Here is a 27,233-nt window from a genome sequence, read left to right on the forward strand (position 1 = left end):
ACCAGCGGCACAAAACAGCGATGCCCGCTATCACCTCTGCTATATGCAATTTTCCTAGAACCACTGCTGATTAGAATTCGAGAGGCACAACAAATAAAAGGGCATAAAAATGGGAGGAGGGGAACACAAAACGATGGCCTTCACGGACAACATGCTCCTAGCCCCGAACATTCCCTCCCAGCTCTCCTAGGGGAACTAGACCACTTATGGTCCATCTCCGGCCTAAAAACCAACAGGCATAAATCAGAAATCCTGAATCTGACAGCGGCCCCAATAATGGTTGACCAACTGGCCCGCTCTACCCAACTGAGCAAGGCCATGAACAACATCACATAAGTAGGGATCAGAATAACATACTCAGTGAAGCAGCTATAAAACGCCAACTATCGAAATCTTTTAGACAAGTTGAAGGCAGACCTGACAAAATGGAACCACCTCAACATTTCATGGTGGGGCAGACTGACCGTCATCAAAAATGTCAGTCCTACCAAAACTGCTCTACTACTTTCAGACGGTGCCGATAAAAAATACAGAGAACATTTTTCAGGACACTCAACAAAATGGTGTCCACCTTCATATGGCAACACAAAACACCAAGAGTAGCAATGGCGACCCTAACAACGCAAAAGAACAAAGGAGGACTTGCTCTCCGCCACTTCCATAGATATTATGAGGCAGCACAACTAAAAGAATGGGTCCAACAGCCTCTGCAACATATTTGGGCACAACAGCCTCTGCAACATATTTGGGCACAACAGCCTCTGCAACATATTTGGGCACAACAGCCATCCCAACATATTTGGGCACAACAGCCATCCCAACATATTTGGGCACAACAGCCATCCCAACATATTTGGGCACAACAGCCATCCCAACATATTTGGGCACAACAGGACAAAGCAGTAGCAGGTGCTCCCCCTGTCAAACCTACTATGGCGGCACAAATGATACAGACACCCAAACACTAAAGTCAGTGAGGTGATGGGAATCGGGAATAGCAGCATGGGACACAGCCATCAAAAGATGAACACTTACAACACACCAGTCAGCCTTCACCCCAATGTTTGGAAACCCGGACTGCCAACCAGGAATGGAACAGAAGACATCAACAGCTGGATACAGGCTGGATGCACTAAAATACTTGACTTGTACAACGGACAGACCATCGTGACATTCCAGGACTGTACACAGGAGGTGGGGATACACTCCATGGAAGAAAACCAATATACGCAACTACGACTCTTGCTAATGTCCTCCCCCGCCCCCCCCCCAATATAGACGCCACCACAAGACAGCTGACCCCATTCGAAATATACATAACAGACACGGGCTCCCACAAGCTGATCTCTAACCTATACAAAGTCCTAAACGAACAAGCAGAAGAAATCCAAATGTAAATACACGAAGAGGTGGGAGAAGACGCTGGGAGAACCAATAACACAGAACCTGTGACGAGAAATATGGAATAAAATCCCAAAGCTGACACGCTGCATACAGTTGAGAAGCTTGGCTAAAAATCCTCCTTCAATGGCACTATACCCTGTAGAGACTTCACGCAATGTACCCTGCCACAAGCAACAACTGGTGGCAAGGATGCTTAGTAACTGGAGACTGGAAGCACATATGGTGGAGTTGCACAGCTATATCAAACTTTGGGGGGGGGGGGGATAAAAGAGCAAGTGGGGAACATAGTGCAATGAGCCGACGGACTGGAAGACAAGATATGGCTGGCGGGTATGTGGAACCCGAACCAAAGAACATATACAAAAACGCAACAGAGAGGAGTGGTAACTGATTATAGCAGCATGGTTGACAATAGATCAACACTGGAAACAAAAGAATCAACCCACTATCTTTGACTGGCTCCAAAAAGTGTGGAGATTTGTCTCCATGGAATGGCTGACGTGCAAAATTCAGGGAATCCTGGAAACCTTTCGATCAGAGTTGGGTAATATCCTGACCTACCCACAAAGCGACTATGCTCCAATGGTGCCAGCACAATATCAGAATTATGGATATCATGTGACTCTACATACAGCAACAGACTACAGACCTGAATTCCCCAACCGAGGGGGGAGGGGGAAGATAGAGTTGGGGGAGAGGGACTGTTTAATGTTGATAATCTTGGTATGACAAGTCTTTGATCGTAAGAGGTTTTATCCCAAACTGACTGGTATTCCCAAGTAGGGAGTAAATTAAACCGCAAGTAGGAGCAGCAGCAGACATCAGACATAGCGGCAGACATCCCCTGGCTGGAATGTGGATTAGGACCAGACCGCATCAAGACCTAGTTCCAGTCAGTTTAGTCAAAGCACCAACTCGTGCCTTTGGAAAGATTCCGGGAAAGTTCATGACCAAATATCGGAAGGTGGCTAAAAATCAGAACAGCACAAAGTACAGTGATTGTATCATGAGGAGCAGCTATTTTGAGTGTATGGTACTCAAAAAGGCAGTATTGCAGTGAAATCACTGGTGCAGGGTAGTGCGCTATTACAAAAGGCAAAAATAGGTTCCATATCCTCAACCTATTCTGTGCACATCAAAAAAGGCACACAAAAAAGGTATCTAAAATACAAAAGGGCAAAAGCCTCAGTAAATGTGTGATTGCGATTAGTTCCAAGATAACCCAGCCAGACTATGTTGAATGGACCTCACCAGGAACCACGAATGTCAGATGTAGAACAAACAATGCAGGGTTTCGGCATATGACATAGGGGTGCCCCTTGATTAAGGAGTACGGGCAATAGTTAACACGAGCACTGGACGAAATAGTGGGTGCGCAGGAGAATAACCTTATTCTATCTAAGGAGACGTATACCCAGGTGGTCAGACTGGATGCAGGTCATTAATATACAAGATATGGAAGCAGACTACAGGAAATTACATGACCCTCCCAGAGTCGCCTTTAAGATACATGGTAAATGTTCAGGGTTTACCTGAGGAAGTGGAGCAGAGACCCAGGGTCGAAGCACAACCACAGAATTATAATGAATGATAAATGCATTATATAGAAAACGTTAATGTCCGTTAGACACCCTGGCAAATTTTATAAAGTTGGAGGGGATATGGCGCCACCAAATCACTGGTTCCCCTGTAATCGGCACCTGTCAGAAGTTACTATTTTTTTTTGTTGCTAAGCACGAGCACTGCAGTGTCGTTATGCTGATAATTGAATTTTGTGCCAATAGATGCTGTCCCTTCCTATTACTCTTTTTGGGCGCTGTTTGGGGCATGCACGTTAGTACATTAATGGAACAGTAACTGTAAAAACGTCTAAGTGTAAAATGTGAAAAATGCAATAAAGAAATTGTTAAGCGGAACATGTACTACAGCAATGTTGGATCCCAGGAATTTCCCTACTTGACAAAGCGTCCCTGCAGCAAGCACTCAACTTAATTTGGGAAAAGGGAGAAGCTTTCCCGGCACTGGGGGCCAGCACTGTACAGTGCCACGCAAACAAAATTAGTATTGCAGGTGAATGAGGCTTAAAATACCTCATTCACCCCAAACACCAGCCAAGGTTGAAATCCATAACAGATATGCTGGGTATCACTGAAGTGAATGATATGAAAGTTCCAAAAAGTAAACATCCCCTCAACATCCCAATAGGAGGGCTAGTTGGCTGAAACAAGCTTCAAAACGTGCACTCAACATTAGCCATTGGCGAGAGACAATTAGCTCAGTGTGTAAGAAATAGTTGGCTGTTTTTATGTAGATCATTGAGGGGGCAAGTATCTTTCTAGGTCTGGCTAGGAGCTTGCAACTTGACATTTTTACTGCTATTGAAGTTCATTCATCCATCCATCCATCCATCCATGGATTGCTTTGAAACAATGTGTGAGCGAGAAAGGGAAAACTCTGGGACAGTAGCATTGCTTCAGAGGTGGTCTAGCTTTCACCACCAGGTGAGTGTAGGCAGCATATACAAATACTAAAATTGTGTATGACGATGCAGATTTGCCAGACACCGATACAATCACGACACTGTGCTGTAGGGACCACACCAGAAACGTTTGATACTGAAACTAATAAACAGAAGGGTTAATGCTACAAATGGCATCGAAAAGAAAAGGGGGGAAGCTTTTTAACCTAGCGAGATGCCATAGCCACTTTCAGTGCAGTGAAATAAAGGGCTACGTTTCATATGTTGAGACTCACTAGCAGGGATGGGTTGTATCCATTCGATGAGCGGTCTCAAGATGCTAAGCCAGAAGACAATTCAAGGAGTGCAAGCAGTACCTTTGGCCAGCAACAGAACCTTCTAGAGGTTCTGTAAAGGTCCACAGGAGCTGTCTTAATTCCATGCAAGCGTCAGGCTCCTGATTGGTTTTCCAGGAGACTGCCGTTTTCAGGATAGTTTTGGTTTGGAATGATGGCCAGTAATTCCATGGCCTTGCCGATATAAGGAAAGTTGGAGAGGGGGCAGTACTTAGATGGTGATCCAATGATGGCTTCTTTGCATGGGAAGGAATAGTATGGGATGGAATTATCTTGGAAGAGCTGGTTGATGTTTATCGATAAGTCATGGATTACATGTTTGGCTACCAGGATGAGATGAGAGCTGGTCATGGGCCTACAGAACGATCACATGGTCTTTATGGATTTTAGGACTTTGGACAGGGAAAGGGTCAAAGTAAGTTGGCAGGTGAAGAGGCAGAGATGTTTGTCTTGTGGCTCTGCAGCTTACATGTGAATTAGTCTTGCAAATGATTGTGAAGGGAGTGTATTAAGTGGCGAAGCTTGTTTTGAAGAGGTTCAGATAGTTACCATCTACAAAAATCAATGACATGCGAGAAGGCCATTTTATGCTCCGGCAATAACACATTTTAGCCCTTGCTGGTGGATGCAATAAGTAGTTTTGTTCGCTTGAGTGAGATTGTTTCCCAGCATTGCTCAAGCAATCAACATGGAGATTTTGAGAGGATTATTGGAGAACTACTGGTTTTGAGGCTATGGAGTGTGTTTTTGTAGCTTACATTGGAGTGGGACGAGACAAACGAGTGAGGGATGCAAGTTAATTATCCTGTAGATCTTCAGACTTTGGAAGGATGAATTTGTTGAGGGGAGTAAAGGTGCTAGAAAATGCAACTGGTGAGAGGTTGTGCGGAGGGGTGTGGGGGGGGGATTAGGGGGAGACCAGGGTCGGAGGGCATCCTCACTTTTTTTCCCCCTTAATAGCCTCTTCTCATGTGACCAGGGAAAGGCCGTCGATGCTAGATCCTGACCCTGGAATTGAATATGCGAAGGAGGATCACCTGGGTGGATGAGACTTGAGGAGTGAAGAGAGGATGTCCTTGGGTGAAAAACGATAGCCCCCCATTCCCTGTTCACAATGAACCTTCAGTCCCAGAAGCCTTTATAGGTGGTTGGCAAACCTTTCCCTTTCCTTCCTTTCAAAATGACCCTCGGAAATGCCATTGTTATAAATAGGACAAGGAGGAAACCAACTAGGAGGGCCCCTCTTTATTTGGGCAGGTTAAAAAAAACAAAGCAATCTATGGGTCATCCAGGTGGCCAGGACACGGCCATCGCTTTTGGATCCAGTTCCTGGGGGTGCACCAGTATGGGAGGATCACCTGGGTGAGGGGTCTTTGGGTAGTGGGACCCACGCAGTACCGGACTAATCAGTGAAAAGTATTGCATCTTGGTTTCAAAGTTCAATCGCTCACCTGCCGTTCCACTTCACTTGCGTTGGTTATCACAATGTTCTTTTCAGCGCTCACCATACAATGTTGCCGCTTGCAACCCTGGCTTCAACACAGACGATCGGTCTCCCCAACACACTGGCTGTGTTGATTTCACTGACGCTGCTTTGTTGGAGCCAAGGACAGTACCACGGCAACTGGCGATCTCCCCGCCTTGACCATCGACGTGGGGGAGCCCCAGGTACCTCCGAACACAATACAGGATTCCTCAGCTGGGTTTCCTCGTATTATGTTTTATATTCGAGGTTTCATGAAAGTAACTGTTCCTTGTTGAAATGGTCAAGGGAACTACGCCGTCTTTCACCTCTTGTTAAACTGCCATCTTGGAACTGCCGTTTCCACATGTGCTTTGCCTGGCTCCGAGTGTGCTCTCGTGCTCCGCCTTTTATCCATGTGACAGTCAGTAATTGCCTGAGCATTGTATTGGGACAAGGCAGGTATTCGGGCGTCAGTCCATTTTCTCTTATTGCAGGCTTTCCATGAGAAAGGGTTTGTGTTGTAAAAAGAGGGTCAGGGGGGGTGGTTTGAGTTCCTGAATGTCCTACCGGATAGGATGGGGTAAAGGTGTTACAGGGAAGGGGATACCGCGTCTCGCTATCTGGCGTCCCACTTCATCAAGAACCCTAATCCAAGTGATCCTCCCACACTGGTCTACCCCCAGGGACTGGATCCAAAAGCGATGACTGTGTCCTGGCCACATGGATGACAGATTCCAGAGACTAGCGGGTGAGACACCTTCAGGTTTCTCACAGATCATACCACTGTTCCTCCCCTCCCTCCTGGCCCATAATAGTTTTTCGAGTGCCGCTTGCCTTACTCTAAAGTGCTTAAGGGGATGGGACAGGCCACCCCCTTCCCGACATTTCCCCCTTTTGTTACCTCTACAGTAACAAACTCTTTAATACCCCTCCACTCCCGCTGTCTCCTTTCTGCCTCCACATATGGCTGTGTCCCCTTTATCTGCACCCACGCCCTGCATACGGACCATAAACTCTCCCCTCTCTGCGCATATTCCTCAGGTGTGCAAGCAATATAGATGCACCCCCAATCCCCTGCCAGATCCACCCCAACCAATTCTCTATATCAGGGGGCTGAGCAATGATAGTGTGGTATAGACTTAATTTCCATATGTGATGGGGAGCATGTCATGCTTAAGGTGACACTGTAGGAGATCAGTCTGTACTACAATATATGTTGTCTCCAAGGTGCTTTTGAAACACCATTTGAGATCATCATTCTTGCGCTATTGGGTACCACATTGGCACAACATCGAAGGCCCAGTTGACAGGTGCAGCAAATAAGGATGAACACAATGATAGGCATCATCATCGCTCCGAGCCACGAAGGGGCCCAGTCAAATGCCATGGTGAACCAGCTACTCTCCTAAACCCCTCTCTCCTTCATGCGAACACCCAAGCCATGAACGGCTGCAATGATGTCGGATAGCAACGCATTCTCTGCATCCGCTGAAGGCACAAACTTTTTGCAAACCCCTTGCTTCCATTGCCGTCAACATGTCCAGCACATAGCGGTTTTGCATCGTCACAAGTCTTAATGCACTCAACTCAACCTTGATCACGTTGAACCCGTTCTCTTTACCATTTGCAAGCTGGTCTAGCTCCCAGCGCACGATCTGCAACCATTCTGAGTTGCTGCAGCCTGCACTCCAGGCAGCAGTAGAGATGCAAAAAAGGACTCTGCTGAGCTAAAAAGCTTGTATTCCGCTGGTATTTCAGCGAGCAATGCAGAAGAGTCTTTGGATATGTAATCAATCTTTTCGTCCTCTTTAGTGGTTGGAACTGGCCTTTTCCATGCGGGATGCAGAGCTAGTTTAACCAACGGGGTTTTCTCTTCTTTGAATACAGGAGGGCTAGTTGACTCCTCGGCATGCAGTGTCCCCCCCTTCTGGTGTTCTTCTGGGATTACTAGTAGAGCCGAGTGCAGCGTGGCTAGCGAACAACATCCCCTCCATGATGGTGGGAGGTGCAAGTAAGCGTGTTGGCCACAGACCCAATAGTAATCCATTACATCTGCTGTTCCCTTCTTCATGCCTGCAATCAGGAGAGTCTTAAACACGGCATCACTGTAGAACCTCACAGTGGGTCCATACACGAGGTCAATTGATAGCACCACTATGATGACCCTCACCCTCTTCTAGCCGATTATTCACTACAGGCTGTAAGGATGCGCCTGAACTAGTCACTGAACTTTACCTCATCCCCAACAGGAATGACCGCGCGTCTTGCAAGATGACTATTCCGTCTTACTGAAGTGGATTTGGACACTTCCACATTTTGAGCCACTGTGCTCTTCGGACCCGGTAAGTACCGGCATCCATTTTTTTTGAGTATTCATTTACATATCTACTGCTAGTTTCTTTCGACCAACCTTATCTTGACACACTGTCTGTTTCTATACAACAGACAACATAGGATACTCCACCCACCTGAAACTCTCGTCCTGATGAAGGCCTACACCACAAGAGCTCATCCAGCTCCCCACAAAATGGCCGAAACACTTGTGTTGACATGTGATATATGTTGTTGTTTTTTGTGCCCAGACTTGAAGGGCAATTTACCCGATTATGACTCCACTAAATTCTCTAGCTTCCTTCCCAAGGAAGCTGTAGAGAATGTACAAACATAAGAACTTGATTGCTCAAATACTCACCATTTGATTGCTAGAACTCAGGTACTACACTCTGTACGTCTTAAATGTTGAATGTCCTGTGTTTTTTTGAAAAATTGCAGTTTTGTTGAAAAATTGCAGTGTATTGATACACTAACTGCATTCAAAATAAAATTCTAGCTGCAGAATTGGTGACTGAGCCAAGATTGTATTGGTCGTTGGTCAGCAGGTAGATTCTCCTGACCTTGCTTACTGTTTTTGTTTTGATATTACCATCCTCAACCAATGTAAGCTTTTATTTAGGAGGGCATCCCTTGGTTCTAACTTATCCGTCGCCAGTTTGGGTACCCCATGAAGATATACAATAGCGCAACTGGGGCCTCCTTGATCATGGCATCTAGACATACTCCATCTATGCCATAAGACGTGTTCTCTGGTTTCCCCTGGTCCGGTGTGCTGCATATCCGGTATCCAGTCTATCCATCAAAAACAATGTATTCAAGTTAAAATCCAATTAAATGTATTCATTGAAATGCTTTTCCTTTGAAAAGCATACTCATTGAATACATTTCAATGAAGTGTTAGTGTGCCCTTGGGGCCTGGGGGGTACCCCACCAATAGAGTTAGGGTTAGAGTTGAAACATGCCTAACGTTATAATGTTAGAGGAAGCTGGCTAGTGCTGAAATCCTTTAGAGATTTCAGCACTGGACAGCTCCCTCTAACATTATAACGTTAGGCATGTTTCATCGAATTTCCAAGCAAAAAATGGAAAGTGTTTATAGAATGAAACCCTATTCGATGGAAGGGTTGATATGCATAAACACTTTGCACTTAATGTATGGGAATTCGATGAATTCTTTTCGATGGAAATCATTCTAATTCTCGATACAAAGACTATAAACCTGCATATCCACAGGGCTCAGGACATTAACTGCCACAAATGTGAGTTTTGCCTTAAAATTTAAGCACCCCCTTGGTTTCCCTTTTCTTAACATTGCTTTCACAGGGAACGTTAGCAGGGTGTAGTCTCCCAGGTGTCAGATTGTGGCAGGCTGCATTCACTTCAAAGGCCACTGAGTTCAGGTGGACCTGTTCCGTGGGGTGTTGCAAAGGCGAATCATTAAACCCTTTGCCGGTAATTGGCCAGTATGAGATAACATGCACAACAGGCGCCAGTCTGATCGCGTGCTGGTAGGGCACATTCCTTGCAGATAAAAAACATCTTTGCAACACTGTTAGAACAATGAATGAGCTTTATGACGGTTGGGGGTGTGAGTTGTCCTCACGGGAGCTCGGGCATGACTTGAGATTTCCCTTGTCTCACAATTAGGGCCTTGTACATGAAATGCTGCATTTGCCGCGCAGGCCCGGTCTCCAAACGATGGTTACTAACTTCTACACCGAATGCACTACCATCTATACAAAATGGCAGCCTTGCTCACGCCTTGGGCTATACTATGTAGGTTAATTATATTGGGGTGGGATCATACCACTGTCCCCTCTGGCCCCCTAGCCCATCACAGTGTTTCGAATGCCGCTCGCCTTACTCTAAAACGCTTGTGGGGCGGGAGGGTGTGTTGCAATAATTTCCAATCTTATCACAAAGTGGACATAATAAACAATTTACTTCTGAAAACCACACTTTGACAAAGGAAAGTATATTGTGTCATTCAATTCCTTGTGCCACTTCCCCCCCCCTCTCTCCAACAGGCTGCAGAAGTCTCTTGAAAATTAGGTGCATAGCCACTGATGAATGAGTAATCAGCTACTTATGTATCGGTCTGGTAGCTAACTGGTCACCTAGAGTACCATTGATCTTAATTTAGGTTTTCACCAGTTGGGGAGGAGCTAGCGCCTTCCTGCTCAAGCGCTTTACAATGAGGCAAGACTTCTCTAGCCACTATAGCACCGAGAAAGCTTTTTTCATGCAAAAATAATCACGCACAGGCATGGCCAGTCAATAAATAAAGATAGGTAGTATTTAAAATATAAGGTGCAAATAACCATTAGTTGAAAACACGTGTAAATAATATTCTGTGTCGTTTTAAAATCAAATTTCAAAGCAGGCTCTCTGCCAGAAGGAATGCAGCTTGTACTAAAAAATAGACTACATGCATTGTGTGGGGCCAGGCTAGCTCTAGCAGAAAGCACGAGGTGACTCAGCAGCTGTTCCTGTCAATCACAAGCCAATGGAGACTGAAAATGATTCAGCACGACATACAGAATACTATGGGGAAAACAGGGTTTTTTTGTAGAAATGACTGGACCAGATAAAATATAATTTAATTTGATGAAGAGTTGAGAGAATGGTGAGAAGATGCGTATATGTATGAATGTTTGTAACAGGCTTGTCCAACCTTTTTAAATGCAGGCCGAAGCATTATCTTTTTGTGCCCGGTGGGCCGGCAAGCCAAATGTGAACACCCTCACCCAAAGCAGTATATTCAAAAGCGATGGTGTGTGACCTTTGACACAATAGCATCACAGGCATAGACATGCAGTCCCAAAGAAAGCTTTTGGTGACGGGGGTAGTGATCAAAGGTTAGTTTCTTGTGATTTGTTCAAACGTGTATGTTTTGATATTTTACTGAAATAGTGGGGGCGAGCAAGCATAGCGAGGGAGCTATAACGACCTAGGGGGGGTTTTGGGGAGGGGGGGTTGGTCCCCTCCCCCAGATTTGTTTTCCAAATATGGGGTGGAAATTGTGCATTTTACAGCAGGAAATTGACCAAAAAGCCATAAGTTTAAAATCAGTTCTAAAGGGGAACATGTACATTCCATGTCACCAACAGCAGACAAGAACATTGTAGAACACAACACATTTTAATGATCAATGTGTCCACAGTGCAAGACAGCATTGTCACTGATGTAACACATTGGCAATACAAATGCCAGCTTATCTCTGTAATACACATTCATTACTTCTGTGGTAATGAAATAAGCATAATCCAATTCTAGGAGGCACTTGATGCAGTAAAAGTCCTTTGCCACGGCCCGGGTTTATTGGTTGGACCCAACATTGCAGAAATAAATTAATAGTGTCCACGGACCCGACAAACCTTGAACAAATAAATAAATCGGGCAGGAGAGCCAACTTATGAATTTCCCAGGGGGTGCCCAAATATAGGAAGTGACATCCCCAGCAGTTATATGACCGCATTTGCACGTAGTCGCCAACTTGGGGCGGGGGGGGAGGGGGCGTTGAAGAACAGTGGAAACATTGGCTAGCATGTACTGCACATACTAAAGTCAAGTAAGGAGGTTTAAGCCTTCCAGTTGCACTCCAGTAGGCCAACACTGCCCCTCCTCCACCCCTCTGTAATCAGCCAGGTTGTAATAGCCCTCAAAAGGCAGAGCAACACAACTAGGATGGGAGAACGAAATGCCATCCCATCCTGCGAGTGTGTCAAACCTCAGAGAAAAGACTGTGCGTGTGCCTCCTACCTTGGAGCACCATCTCACTAATTTGGTGCAAATCTCGCAAGTGGGTGCATGGGAATCCCATGTGTGTGTGTGTGGGCTGCAGACCCCGGATCACTTGCTCGCTTCTACAGTGTGAAGCTCTGGCTAAGGCAGTACTGTCCCAATGGTGAGACGTGTCATATTTTCACATTAACTATGCTTAAGCACTTTGGGTTATTGAATAGTGCTGCTACATTCTGAGTAATTCCGTCCCTTTAAATATATTAGCTCTTGTATAACCACAACAGTGTTGATTTATTCTGATGATGATGTTAGACTTGCTCAATAGTTCTGGTTCTGTATCATTAAATGCACTTCAGATCTTCAGAGTCTCGGGAGGATAGCTCAGGGCAACATGCTCGTATTGGAAGCAAGACGACATGGAGCAACACAGGTTTGATCCCTCTCGGTATATTATGCACATTATAAATGACCAATAAAAATAAATAAAATCTGCTGAGAAGTGCTAGGGCCTTGTCAATAAGAGTGTAGCAGCTCAACTGAGAACTGCTGATGTTGTCCCATCAAAACTATAGAAGCCCACTAAGATTAACTAGCATTGCCTCAACAAAGGCATAGTATTACAATTAATGTAATCCTGTTTAGCAAGCTAACTGAGGAGTACCAGCATTGCCCCATTTCAAATATGGCAGCTCTAGTAGAAAATAGATTACACAGCCCCGCTGAGAAGTGCTGTTACTGTCTCTTTAAAAATATAGAAACCCCTTAGCTCTGCACCATTAGGCCCTGCAAGTACTGTCCCATGGAATGCTATTACACTGAACAATAGCAACAGTATGGCAAGGTCCATACTGGGTTCTATGTGATAATTCTGCATTTTGAAGAACAAATACAAAAAAGACTGATTTATTTCAGCCGATTTGTGTGGTCAAAAGGCGAATTATCACATTCTACTGCCCGACCACCCCGCTAACCCCCCCCCCACCCAAGAAGGTGATCCCACCTCACCCCATGCTCACACCTTCCTTAGAATTCAGGGGAGTTACCTCCCTCAACGCCTGCGTTCCCTGCTCATAGAATAGCATTCACCCTCACCACGTACACACTCAGAAACGTGCAGTCTCATTTGCCCTCTCCCTGCCACCTCCCCCCCGCAGTGCAATGCGAGAGGGGTGCACAGATGTACAAATACATAGAAATTGAGCAACAGACTTGCTTTGCATCTGTGCCTCCATTTCTAAAAATCGTTTTGGGTTGGGTGTACCTCTACATCTGTGCACACCCCTCTTATCAAGAGGGGTGCACAGATGTACAAGTACACCCATCCGGTGCACACAGATGTAGAAGTATACCCAAACCAAAACGATTTTTAGAAATTGAGGGACAGATGCAAAACAAGAGCATCTTGCTTTGCATCCGTCCCTCAATTTTTAAACATTGTTTTTTACCCGGCTTTTACCCAGGCCGCCAGAGAGAGACACACAGTATGGATGGAACAAAGGGCCATCCATACTGCGTCTCTTCTCTCCGGCCAGGGGGGGGGGGGGCGGAGCACCCATGTACTCGGTGCCCCCGACACCGGGTCTTGGCCTGCAACTGCCTCTGCAGTTACAGGCCACGGCCCGGTTTATTTATTTGTTCAATGTTTGCCGGGTCCGTGGACCGGATTAATTTATTTATTTTTGCAATGTTGGGTCCGACCACCATTGCAGAAATAAGTAAATTAATCGGGTCCACGGACCCGACAAACATTGGGCAAATAAATAAATAAACCGGGCCATGGTGGAGGACTGTTACTGACTCTGCCACGGCCTGGTTCATTTATTTGTTCAATGTTTTCTGTACAGCCTCGTGGGCCACATGAAATGGCTTGTAGGGCCGCATTGTGGCCCGCGGGCCATATGTTGGACAACCTTGGTTTTTAACAGTGAATGATGCTAAGTAAGAGCCCAATGTATTCCTGCAGATGCAGCACTATGTTAAAGTAGGTTGGTCTAAATGTAAACCTAGCCATGCAACACAGGAGACTACAGCATCCCTTGTATGGCAGAAGAAAAGTTTTGGATGAGCTTTGCCGGTATCCAGTAACCAAGTCAAGAGTATTTAAGCCCCAGGCCCAGCACCAATCTTCAGGACCTGGAAGCCTGAACAGAATGCTGGCCAGAATGTCAGAGTCCTCTGCTATTCCCCAAATCCTCATCTTTGTAAAGATTAAAGTTGGTTTTCTCTTGCAAGATAGACTCATGGCCTTAATAATTACCTATAGTGGTGCATTTACTCTGGTTTGAGCGTGATCAGGGGGTACCCCCAATGTATTTAAGGGGTACAAGTATGGCCTACCTTTCACACCCAACACACAATATTGCTAGTATTCCATCTTCAATTCCGTATTCAATCTGAACAAAAGTCTAGGTGTAATGGTGAGAAATAGTTCAAAGGCAAACTACTTGCTTGCAGCTCCGTTCACCTTTTCATGTGAGAATAATAATGTATTTCTTATATAGCGCTACACACCCATAGGTCTCAGAGCATTGAAATAACAGAAGACATTATTATCCCTCCCACAGAGTGGTACTCAATTGATCGACCTCAAAAGGATGAAAGGCTGAGTTGATCCTGCCACGGCAGGCTACACACAGTTATCAGGGGAGCGGCGCTTGGCTCATTGTGCAATCTGGCTGGCTAATAAGAAGCTCTAAGCCACAAAGCTGATTTAACCAGATCTGGTGTCTGCTGAAGCACAACAGACACGATCTTACTGAGTCCTGTGCTGCAAACAGAGAAAGCGCCAGAAATCAACAGCAAAAATGCAGTAAGTGGCCACATTGCAACTAGAAGCACCCAAATGTGCAGGGGAAGCACACTGGTGTTTTCTGTATTGAAAAGAGCAAACAGAGAAAGCAAGTGCAAAATGTGCCATTCAGTGACTTCAGTCTTGACTGACACTCATCAGCGGTTTGCCATCTGGTCAAAAAGCATTTAAGGCGAAACAGGCTTTATTATACAAGCCATAAGAACAAACTAGACATATACATAACTCACAAAAGTACATCATGAACATGCTAAAAAACCCATCACAAAAGCCTTCTTACAAAACACTAACTCCGCATAATGCTAACTGGAAAATCAAATGCATTCCAAAGAAGACCAAACTATAAACATTACAACTACAAACCTGAGTGGCAAGACAATAGATCTAGATCTGTTCACATAGCCAACTGCTAACTCAAGAAGCAATAAGGTCATAGGATTAAATCAAATAAAGCTGCACTCACAACACAGATTTTTCATGACCGCCATGTTGTCTCCAAACAAGAATTCAACTCTACTCACCTAAATAAACTCTTTGCTCAGAGACAGGGTCCATAATTAAAGGACTACACTTCACAGCCTCCTCCCTGAACCAGTATACCCTTGGGAACCGTGTTTCAAAACTAGGCAAACCACCAAACACAGTAAGACTGGGCATATGAACACACCATATACTGCACTGGCTGTATCAGTTTCTCGTGCGGTTTGATCCGAGTACCAAGTTGGGGAATGCAGCATGAAAGCAACAAGTGTGACTGTGCCCCAAGTCACCAGAAATTGATCAACATTAGTTCCGGTATTGGTTTTAAGACATGCACAATTGCACGGTTATAAAATTGCTGAGCGCGTATGATCGATATTTTGATTGTTGTTGCATTTATCAACCCGATAGAGTCTGAGCCGACACGTGTCGACCAGAACAGTCTCTCTCATTGCTTCGAAAGTATCAATGGACTGGATACGATGATTTGTGTTCAAAAATATACATTAGATTATCAGAATTAAAAAAAGCATCCAACAGTGCTAGTAAAGTGAAAATGTATAGTTTTGTTCAGAAGTACACAGATCCAATAATGATCCATCATATTAGAAATGAAAAAGAACAAACCATGTGATCCACAAAAGCGTGTTGCAGTAGTGATGATGGATATTGGTGGTCGGGGTGGGGGAGGTGAAGAATATAGATGCTTGGCTAGCAACGTTATTCCAAAGGGAATGTTTATAGATTTTTCTGTATAATAGCAATGTGCACTTGATGCATCTTACCTCAATTGTCGCCTTTGCGTAAGTGTGTAGGTACTTATGTCTCTCAGTTATAACATTAGATCCCAAGGTTTTTGCTCCTTTTCCTATGGTCTGCGGACAATAATGAATATCAGTTGGTTCTTGTAAATATTATAAGGTTAGCCTAAATCCATACAATCATGATGGGCTTACTTTCAATGAGATCTAATCCACTTAACCGGTTATCCCATTGCTTTTTAACAAATCTTTGGGGCTTCTTGGAGAGCACTTGTGGCATAGTACATGTATCCAGAATTAGTTGTGCAAAATAGCATCCATCTGCAAAGCTCTTTGTAAGGATCCTCGTGGTTACTGCAAGGGAATATATTCTATAGGTCAACAGTGGCAATTATGCTAGTGCCCTAATAAAGGGGAGTGTGTCCCAATTCCTATACGAGAGGGCTGTGTCCGGCCAGGGCATCCTAGGTTTATCGAGTCCATGAGAGTCCACGGGCACCATCTTGTCTAGCGTTTATAAGCAATGATGTGTCGTCACATGTAACCTTCAGGGCTCTGTGTGTTGAAGGCCTGGCCTCGCAAATAAATATTTGTCAATGCCATATCCATATAGATTTTGTCTCTTTGAAAATGACATACAACCCTGTATTGGGTGTATACGAAGCAGTTCAAAATATTGCAGAAGGATATGCTTGTCTGAGATAAGGGGGTGTAAGACGTTGGAATTCCTTACAGTCAGATCCATGAATTCCTCAGCAATAAAAGTTACAAACATCCCAAACAACGTGCTATTACATCACCATTAATGAGAAAAACAAATTGTCAGGAAAATAAAATTATATATATATCTACACACATACATACTCACTCTCGTTCAATATGCATTAGTGTACGTAATCTTCAAATGGCAATACATCTAATAGTTGCAATAACAAACCCACCACTGGTTGACATGTGCGCTGTCAAATTTATCCACTAGGCAGGGCGAGTGCTGACATGGACATAACTTGTAAGAAAAGGTAACTTGAGGTACACAAAGTTTCCTGATATTGATTATTACCAATATTACAAAAAACCATGCATCTCATGGTTCGCGGTCAATCCGTTAGTTACAGTTATTAATTTAGATCAGTCTAGCTTCCATTCCACATAGTGGACTTGATCTCATTGAGAGTAAGCCCATCATTATTATATGGATTTATGCTAACGTTTATAGTTCTTACAAGAACCAACTGATATTCAATATGGTCTACAGACCTTAGGAAAAGGAGCCCTAAATAAATAAATAAATAAATAAATAAATAAAATACCAAGCTTGCGATCCAATATAACTGACACAAATACCTACAAAGGTTCACAACAACTTAATTAAGGTAGGATACATCAAGCACACATTGATATATTATAGATGAATCTATAAACATTCCCTTTGGAAGAATGTTGCTAACCAATACTAGTATTCTTCACCCGCTTGATCCATCGGTACCGTAACACGCTTTTCTGGATCACATGGTTCTTCCTTTTACATTCCCAATAGGATTGATTATTGGGTCTGTGTACTTCTGAACACAACTATTGTTTTCACTTTACTGACGCTGTTGGATGCTTCTTTTTATTCTTATAATCTAATGTACATTTTCGTATCCAGTCTATTGATACTGTCACAGCCTTGAGAAAGACCATTCTGGTCCAAACATGTGTCGACTCAGACTATCGGGTTGATAAATGAAACAATAAAAATGCCTAAATATCGAGATTATGCACCCTCAGCAATTTAATGACAGGGAAATTGCACACAACTTAACAACCAATACCGGAACTAACACCATAACTGTGGTTTGGTGAAAGGCGAGGGAAGGTGCCAGCACAGTCTCAATCTACAGTGACCAGAGATCATGACGTTTCTCAGTTTGTGCGATAAAAATGACACAAGTTCGAGTTATTACACCCAAACCCACTGCTGGTCGATACATTTTGAATAAACTTAACCAGCAGACATCATGCACGCAGCTCAGAGAGTTAGTCCTTCACAATCCACGTTTGTCATTTTTTCTGGTTATGAAAAACATCTCAAAATATCAGGATGTTAAGTAACGTGTATTACTGTATTCCCTTGTTATGCTCCCCTCTATTACAAATCGACAATAAAATTGAAGCATCATGTCAAAACACGTGGATATTCTTTTCACATCCCTTTTGGATATTCTACCAAAAAATTATATTTGGTTAAACTCGCATGCATTTTCTTAAACAGCCATGCCATTTTTACTTAGCATTAAGTAATTAGAGAAACAAAACATATAGGAGTAAGATTTTCCATTTGACTCAAGTCACACATGCCACGACGCCACCTAGTAAGCATTGCTGGCAGTTCACCTCCAATTCGGAGCTACATTAGCAAGGGATTGCAAGTATGCATATTAACGCACATGCACGCATTTTGCTCCAAAGAATTGCCTTGGTCTTACAGGGCAGTGCTACATTGTGCCACAGACATTATATGCCTTTAAAAAAATAAATAAATAAATAAATAAATAAAAATAAGACAACACGATGATACCTTAGTTAGGCTAACGAAGATATTTGCAAGCTTTTTCAATTTTCAAATTACTTCATCAGGCATAGAAAGACAATGAGGCTTTTGGAATAGCAAGGCAGCCCAAGGATTGACCTCTGGAATAGTTTAAGCGTTTGTGTCCGCTTCCAATTGTTTTCCTTCACCAGGAGCCTTACACTTCATTAGTTCCCCCCACACATTCCAGTCACAAACATTTAAGTGGGGCACTGAAAACGACATGCAAGCAGGCAAGAGAAGAAACAAAAAATGTAAGGCACCTTGTGTGAAGGAAACCAATCAGAAGCAGACACGAACAGATAAGATATTCCAGAGGTGAATACAAAAGTAAGCCGATATGTTACCCAGTTTGCTGCCGAACCCAGCCTCATATGGGGAAGGTTTCCTCAACAGAATTCTTTTCTGCTCAGTGGGAAAAATGCCCAAGCAGAAAAACCTCAATCATAATTTGGCACACATAGGCTCATTTGAAAACCCTTATGGTCCCACAAGGTCATCTAAATGTAATACAAGCCCGTTACACAGAGAACAATGCAGATGTTTGCTGAACTGCTGGGGGTGGGAGGGTGGAGTCTTACACTAACTTTCCCTACCAATATGGGCATCAAGCAAGGATGCTCATTGGCCCCTTATTTATCCTATTTTTTATCAGATTTGATCCCCAAATCGAGTGGGTACAAACTGCTCGCCCTATCATATAACATGTTTTATGGATCACTTTTGTTTGAAGATGAGACAGCCCTCCTAGATTAGATTTTAACACTGTGGGGTGGCGATAGGGGGCATCAAAAGAATCTCGAGCATGCAGAATGCTAATTTCGGACACAGGTTAACTTGAATATGAACATTCTTGGTCTTTGAAAAGGGGAAGAAATGTTATATTTGTAATCTGAGGGTACGTGTGTTCTCCTATTTGGGCCTCATTTTTGAAAGAAAGGGAAATTGGGCAACCCATATTAAATCCACTATTGAGAATGCTGCAGCCCAGATGGGAGGATTACTATGGTTATAAATTTGGCGGCCGCATTTTAGGAAATTGTTTATAGCGTGGGGTTAATGCCATTATATGGAAGCGAGATCTGGGGGTACACGCCAATTGTCATCCATTGGCGGTGTACCAGAATAAAATGCTGATAAAATGTAACGGGCCTCCCACCGGGTGCGCCTAAGAGTGCCATTGCGTTGGAATTTGGGGTCCCTAACAGTCACCCTGGCGAACCTGAGGCTGGCTATGTTCTTCTTAAATACACATGTTTTAGGTTTAAAAACCCAAATATCCAAAACACACTGGCCCAGATAGTAAACTCTGAAGTAAAAAGGAAATATATAGGGGACAACGAGGGCTGGTGGAAAAATTACTCCTACCAGATTTCAGAAAGACAAGAAAGGAGATAATCCAGAAAGTCCTTGGGAAGGACTGGGAAAAGGTAGGTACTTCAAGCAACCAGGCTGTCTTCAGATGTAGTGGGGCGGGGAGGAAATATGCAAGAACAAATCACACAACCACTTGAGAAGCAGGTTGATGGTTAGGCTCAACGTACGGCCACTAAATGCTTGAGGCAACTGGAAAGGGGTCTCAGAAATGCAATTGTGGCATGGGAGCAGACGAAGATCTGGGGCATTTTCTGTTTATCTGCAACAAATATTGTGTTCTACGAAAGAAGTGGCTGAAACCCCATTTTATGTTGGCTACAATTAGAACCCATCAAGAAGCATTACACTTAAGAATTATAGCGATGAGAGCTTCATTTTGAATTACTTTGAGTATTTTTTTATTGATATACACATGAGGAACAATGCTCTTTTGATCATAAAAGAATGTACAATAGATGAGAACTCCGATTCGACGGGAAGCAGCGAGCTCCTTAAAATAGGACGAGTTTTAGGGACATTCTGACCATGTTGTGGAGGGGAGTAAATGCAACAATCACTGGGACAATACACAAGTGGACATACATAGATTAAGGACAACCAACACTGGCCATTATTAAGTGCTGGTAGGCAGTACAGCGAGCTATGCTCGGGATGTGACCATGATGGGTGAAGAGCAGGAGTGGAGACAGAGGAAGTGAGGGACCAAGGCAGGTTAGAGGCGAGGGAAAAATGTTAGCTAGTGGGCAGATGAGAGGTTGTTTAAGAGGGTAACTCAAGGTGAGGAGGTAGGCTTTTTCAGTTTGGTTTTGAACAAATCCGTGTGGACTGTTCCACGGATGGTCGGGGGAAGAGAATTCCATGCAAGTGGAGCAAGAAGAGAGAAAGAGCGGAAGCAAGATGAAGCACCGGGAGGGTGAGGAACCACAAGGGTAGTCGGGGAGGCAGAGCAGAAATTCCGACAAGGCTTGTAGATGAGAATAGTGCCTTACCGTGGACAGATTTGTGAACCAGGAGAAGACATTTAAATCTGGTCCTGTTTTGCATAGTCAGCCATGCAGCGTGGTGATGGTACAAGGAAGTGGGTGTGAAGTGTGGGAGTTCAGAGTCTCGATAGTGAAATTAATGATCTTGTCGAGAGGTCCGAAAGCGTAGCTAGAGAGACAAAAAGAGGATGCTGGCAAAGTAGTACAGTTTAGAGAAAACTAGATTTAAGAGATGCTTGGTGGTGTTGAAAGGAAGGAGGTACCTGAATTTCCTAATAATTAGGAGGTTAAGGCAAGCTGCTGTTCCAGTTTTGGAGTTGAAAGTAGAGATGGGTCATAGATGACGCTGAGGAGAGTAGGGGGGAGTGTCAGGTGAGAACTGGATAGGCAGAGGAAGAGATGAGAGAGCACGTTTTTCAGGGAGGAAGAGCTACTCTGTTTTGGTACAGCTTAACATCAGAGTGCGAAGCCATCCAATATGTAATGGCAGAGAGACAGTTGGAAATGTTGATAGAGATATCAGACAAGTTCAGGAAAAGAGAAGAGGATTTGGGTGTCCACGAAGAGTTGACACGAGAATTTAGAGGAGATAGTCCCCCCAAGATCAGTATTAGGTAAGCACTCCTTCTAGCTAGAAGTTCTGGATTAAGTTGGCCCCTGTGATTCTATCTGCCCAATATTATCTTATCAATTTTATGTGTGCCAAACTCCAAGTTGCAACGGTTTGTTTTATTTCAATCTGTATGAGAATTGATTTTTTTATGTGTTGTATGTAGCTAAAAGAGTAACTAATAACAAGATTGATAGTTTCATATATTTTATAAGTATTGCGTGAATTTTAATGAAGAAATCCGAACTAATAAAGATACTACTACTGTATTGCTCAGCTGAAGAACATGCTGCACGGTCATCTTCTTCCATAACGGAGAAAAAAAAGCAGAGTAGTAAGTTGAATTCCCATGGCAAGCAATTGCTTGCCAAAAAAGTTGCTCATGTGTGCACGTAACATATAGATATTAAAATCAGTACAGAAAATGTGTAGCCACTACTGGTCATTGGCGAGTGATAATGTATTCTTGGCAAGTTTTAAAAAAAAGAAGAAGAAAAAATAATAATAATAAAAGTAGGTGTGCTGCTTGCATGTGGAGTCCTTCCATGCATGCCAAAGGGTGAGCTACTTATGTCTGGATAGTAACTTAGAATTTGAAAATGTGCACCCTGTTAAAATAATGTACACTGAACAGGGCACACCAGATTTCATCAACACTTTGCCTTCAATATGATTTTCAGTTACATCTGCGATGCCCTAGAGGGGAGGGGCGGGCGAAGGAAAAATCTACCCTTCCACTTACTTGCTCCAGCATGTTGCACTCTACATTACAGGAACACTTTCGGCCTCATACCGAGTGTGGTGGTCCAGAAACAAGAGAGCCAGTAAGCTTACCAGCACCCTTGTTTCCAGACCGCCACACTACGAGTCTGCCTGCAGGGGCCTTTGCGCACGGCAGGGTCAGACCTGCCGGGCACAACGTGCCCTGGGGGCAGACTTTTCACGGAAGCACCATCACTGTTAGCAACGATGCCAGTGCTTCCGTCTCCCCACTCCCCCAGAGTCCTATGGGACTCCACGGGAATGGGGAGTTACCGAATCTGCCGCCTGACTTCCCGCGCTGCCGGGACATATAATGTCCTGGTGGCACCGGAAGTCAGGCGGCAGATTCTGTCTTTCCAGGTTGGCGGCAACACAACGGTGGCGTCGGCAGGTTACTGCTGACCTCAGAATAAGGCCCATTGAGTCTTAAATCAAGGAGAGGCAGAGGTTACCAGCCAGCTCAAAATCTGCATTAGTCTTCACACAGAAAAAGACAACCATGAGACTTTGCCATTAAAGCACTTCACCGCAAAAGAGAAGAGCATCCAGCAAAAATCGTGAACCATCACGCTTCGCTTCTTTAAGACACACTGAAAAAAGCAGCATTCAGTGCAAATAACTATGTGTTGCTGTACAGATCTTATACAAATGTCCGACAGCAGCCTTCATATAAGCAGCCTACCTGTCCATTGTACGCCCAAAAATTAAGCAACCAACTAAAAGAAAAGGGTTGTCACCGATAATCAGGTTGGGTTTGCCTCCTAGTTGTTGGCATCAGTACTATTGCTGAAATGCTCAGATCGTGTTTTAAGATTAAAACATAATAATCTTTTCAGTTATGGTAAACAATGGCCAAGAATGTTACTTCCATTTCAATGTTTATCAAATTAAATGTATTTTTACTTGCATAAAAAGTCGAGACTGGAAACCGCTTTTTCTACTCTCTGGAATATTCATTTACTCTTGAATTAGAGCATAAACTAATCCCATTTCAGAATCTTATCTGGAAAGTGGCTAAAATCAGTGAATGATCCAGTGTATCCCCAGATCATTCAGGATATTATTTCTCGAAAATACGGACTTGGCTCAGGGTCCGATTGAGAGGTCTATGTAAAAATATAAATGTGTTGTTCCAAGCAGGAACACAACCTTTCTTACATGAACCATATTTTGACAGGGAAAGAAGGTGGTATAGGTACATGAAAGCCTCGGCATCTGCATGAGCCCGATTTACGGCTTGACAACGGCCCTAGCATAGCACCCATGAGGAAAGCAGGCCACCCACATGGAGGCGATTTTCCTTTGAGCAGCGCTGGTTTAGCACGACATCAAAACAAGTAAAAATACGGTAGCTTTCAGGTGCCGTTAAACTACGCGGCACCCTTTTTACCCTTTACAAACAATGCATTTGCAGCACCACTTTTCTAGTTTAATAAAGTTAAACTTTATGTTTATTTAGTTATGGTCGCAAAACAATCTAGACCTTTGAACTCATTACAGTAATTGAAACAATCAAGAAAACCAATTTGAACATACATGACATTATGATTACTAAAATAACTCTTTGAATGACATAACATAACTTATATACCTTAAAATTGCAGCAATGCACCCCAATAAATATACATAAAACTGACACATTCGCAGAATAAACAAAATACTTGATAAAAGATACTAACTAAAGTTAGGAAAAAAAAAAAAAAGGAATAGAGTTAACACTAAAAATTCACAACATTCAAATCGCAACTCATTAAACTTAGTATACACATTCTTAGTTTAACACCAACTAGTTCGACTATTAGTTGATTTAGAAAAAATAAAAATAATTCTGGTTTTGCAAACCCAGATGGCGGAGGTAATCTACTACAGCATATCTCACCGACTTCCTGTTTGAGTGAAATAAATCCCACAGTTTATCCGCCGTCATGTCACGATACTCAGCAAATAATTGCTTATAATGAACACATCTATACATCACCAGTTCACTACATTCTGTGCATAAATGTTTTAAGGGTTCCACCGGTTTACAAAAACGACAATTTTCTTGCACAGTCCCCACAATGTTGCGCCTATTTAACACATCTTTGGTCAACCATAAATTCAAGCGAAACCTCATGAACCCGTCCCGATGTGACGGACTAGGAGATTTCACCATGTAACTCGCAACCTTGTACCGTTGTCATCTCGAAGGGGTGTACAATAAAATGTTGATATTTTGAGCATGCTGCTCTAGTTTTAATCCAGTCTATCTCCCAAATTTTAGTTTTTGCTCGAAACGGATTCTCTATTATCAAATCTGCTTCGATTTGGGCTCCTTCTAGTATGCCCTGGATTGTCATGCGCCACAGTTTAGAAAATGAATCTGGTGAGTTTAACAAGTAGGTCGCTATGATATTGCAAATACCCTTTGTTAATTTATTCATAAGTCATCTACGGTAAAGTGAACATAATTTCCACTTATAAATCGCATACAGAGAAATTAGACCCAATTTGTGTCTTATTAATGGCAAAGGTTGGGAATTGGGTAGGTTTAGTACTTGCTTCAAATAACGTCCTTCTCTGATTGCCCAGTAGGTATAATTCCAGTAGGTATAATTTATCAATTGTTGCGTCTCTGCACCATACATGATGACTAGTGTTACTTTTAATTTGAAGTGTGTAATCACCGGCACAATTGAGAACTTACAATACCTTGCCTTAATAATACAGGCTTGCGAAATTGCAGTTTGGAGTTTTAAAATGCCTTGTTGATTGTATAAGTCATTTGCCCACTGATTAGAAATGATCATGCCTAGGTAAATGTAAGATGTTACCACCGAGATTTGACAATTTTGCAGAGGCCACTGCCTAGCTGTTCTTTGGTTAAAGTTAAATTTTATAAAACTAGAAAGTGGCAAGCTATCAAGAAATGCTCGCCAGTATCACATATTTCCCAAACAACGTGTGATTTTAGCAGCTTTTACAGCCACCCAGTTGCGTGCAGATCACCCGACCGCTGAAGGTGCATCGTCTGTGCAACATCCCATCCATCCACATTAATAAATATCACCTAGCATGACAATCAGCAAATTAACTAGCATAAAGAACAAAAAGAAAGAAGAAAGTGATGCACAGAAGCAAACTCCCAACTAAGACCAGGGAGCCAAACACAAAGAACAACATAAACAGCGGAGCCAAAACACCACATCTGACCAACCAAGGGGCAAAACTAAAACAAAAAAACAAAGCACAAGTCACCAACATGATAAGCCTAAAACAAAAAAGAACACTGTGTCTATAAATCCAATTCTCCAAAGCAACATGGCTTTCGCAAGCAAAACGAAAAGGCAAGCAGGCCAATATGTGACAGTGTTGACATTAAAGCACAGAGTAATTAAAGAAATTGGGTAATTAAACAAATTGGCTGGAGACTAACCTGGAAGCGCTGTCAAATAGCTTGTCCACATGTGCCACTTCATTCTCCTTCTGCTGCACCCATGTCTCCAACTCCACCAGCTGCGCCTTACGTTGTTTAACACTCTCGATTTTGTTCACTTCCTCATCAATGAACTGTCGAAGCTCCTCCATCGAGATGCCCAGCTCTTCCACCACTGCCTGTTGCAGCTCCAGAATTTCCGGAGACTCCATTATAATCGATCCTGAAATAAATAAAAAAATACAACAGGGCTCGGTGGAACACCCAAGCAAGCTTAAAATATCATCTCTTAATCTTGACACCCCCGACTTTCATCATTACCCTCTACGGATGTACAGTAAAAATGAATAGGTCTAAAATATGAGCAAAAATCAAGATAGACGCATTCATTAACATCATGCAGAAATGCTCAGTTAGGCGCCTAGCGTAGGTTTGGGCCAGGGCTCTACTCCTGCGAACCGATAGGGAGCTATTTTCCTTGGATATATTTATCTACATTAATTTGCCAGCTTATATTGCCGCTACACCACGCCCAATTCGCCCATAACCATTACCACCTCGTCCCTCTTCATCGTCCCAGCCCAGACTAATGAGGTGCGACGCCTCATTGGTCTGAACTGGTACGAGGAAGAGGAGGACTCGGGGTAATGAAGATTACCGGTAAGTAAGTGGGTCATTACTGAACCACTTACCACATTCTGCTGAACCACGGAATCTATCACTCTAGCTCAGTTTCTTGAACCTGCACGCTCTAAATCGTATTCTATGGCCGCCTTCTCAAGACCACATAGTGGTGCATCTCACGCCTAACCCATGTCTTCTTACTGCTATTCTTTTGCATAACCTCTAAGCCACATTATACTGTACATCCAATGGTTTATCACTCAACTTCTGGTGAACATATTAAATTGTTCATTGCATCTGACACTATAAATCCCACATATTTACCTACCCCCACTGTTTAGCCACACAAAATTCAGATGGTTTCATTATTTTATTCTTCATTGTTTTACCCAACATGTATTCTCTTCACTATCAACAAAACATGCCACCTCGGCAAAACATTGATTTCCCCTTTGCAGCATTCTATTATTCATTTTCTCTCAAGCTACATCCCATTTACCCCGTACCTCCTCCCGGGACCGCTCAGCTGTATCTGCCCCGCCTCCTTACTACACTTCAGTTCACTCTTTTTGGTTCCACTTCCAGCGCGGTACCGCCGATTCCCAGATACCCTGGAAGTTTTCGTCAATAACGGACGTGACGACAAAGGTTGTGTCAAAAGGGAGATTCCTCATTGAACAGCGACAAAGCACGTGGATCAAGACTCGAGTCCAGGATAGGACAGCAAGGGGTGAGGGTTGTGTGTGTGACACGGAAGACTAGAGCGCGTGCGGACAGTTTCTAGCTCAAGAAGAAATATACGGAGTGGCAGCAATGTCACCCAGCATAGTGCATGTAGCGTTTTCAATCTTATGTCCGCCCTATTTTCGGTCATTTATGGCAATTCGGTATACATGATGTGTGAACGTAGATTAGCTTCTAGACTCTTCTTGACCGTGTTTGTTGAATGCGTTACAGTCACTCCTTTCCCTACCCTTAGAACAGAAGAGAACTGGTACATTCGTAAATGAAAAACTTCGTTGGCACAGTTTCATGAATGGGCTTCGCATAAAACAAACATTGGCCAAGCCAATAGTTTG

The 27,233-nt window shown here is 43.4% G+C and overlaps 1 protein-coding gene across 3 annotated transcripts in view; it reads right to left on the reverse strand.

Annotated features, from left to right (window-relative positions):
* SETDB1 (SET domain bifurcated histone lysine methyltransferase 1) overlaps positions 1–26,773 on the reverse strand; it is a 1,213,210-nt gene extending 1,186,437 nt beyond the window's left edge. Inside the window, exons 1-2 of one of the 3 annotated variants that reach the window (XM_069649750.1) lie at positions 26,661–26,773; positions 25,531–25,753 (exon numbers count right to left, since the gene is read on the reverse strand). In XM_069649750.1, the coding sequence (XP_069505851.1) occupies positions 25,531–25,742 (212 nt within the window). In that variant the 5' untranslated portion in view covers positions 25,743–25,753; positions 26,661–26,773. Of the gene's footprint in view, positions 1–25,530; positions 25,754–26,087; positions 26,108–26,222; positions 26,344–26,660 lie in introns of those variants that run through there. The other 2 variants (XM_069649751.1, XM_069649752.1) reach the window with 2 other exon arrangements.
* Positions 26,774–27,233: the final 460 nt, after the last annotated feature.

Source organism: Ambystoma mexicanum, chromosome 1p (assembly GCF_040938575.1).
Source record: "Ambystoma mexicanum isolate Mex_15411 chromosome 1p, UKY_AmexF1_1, whole genome shotgun sequence".
NCBI lineage: Eukaryota > Metazoa > Chordata > Amphibia > Caudata > Ambystomatidae > Ambystoma > Ambystoma mexicanum.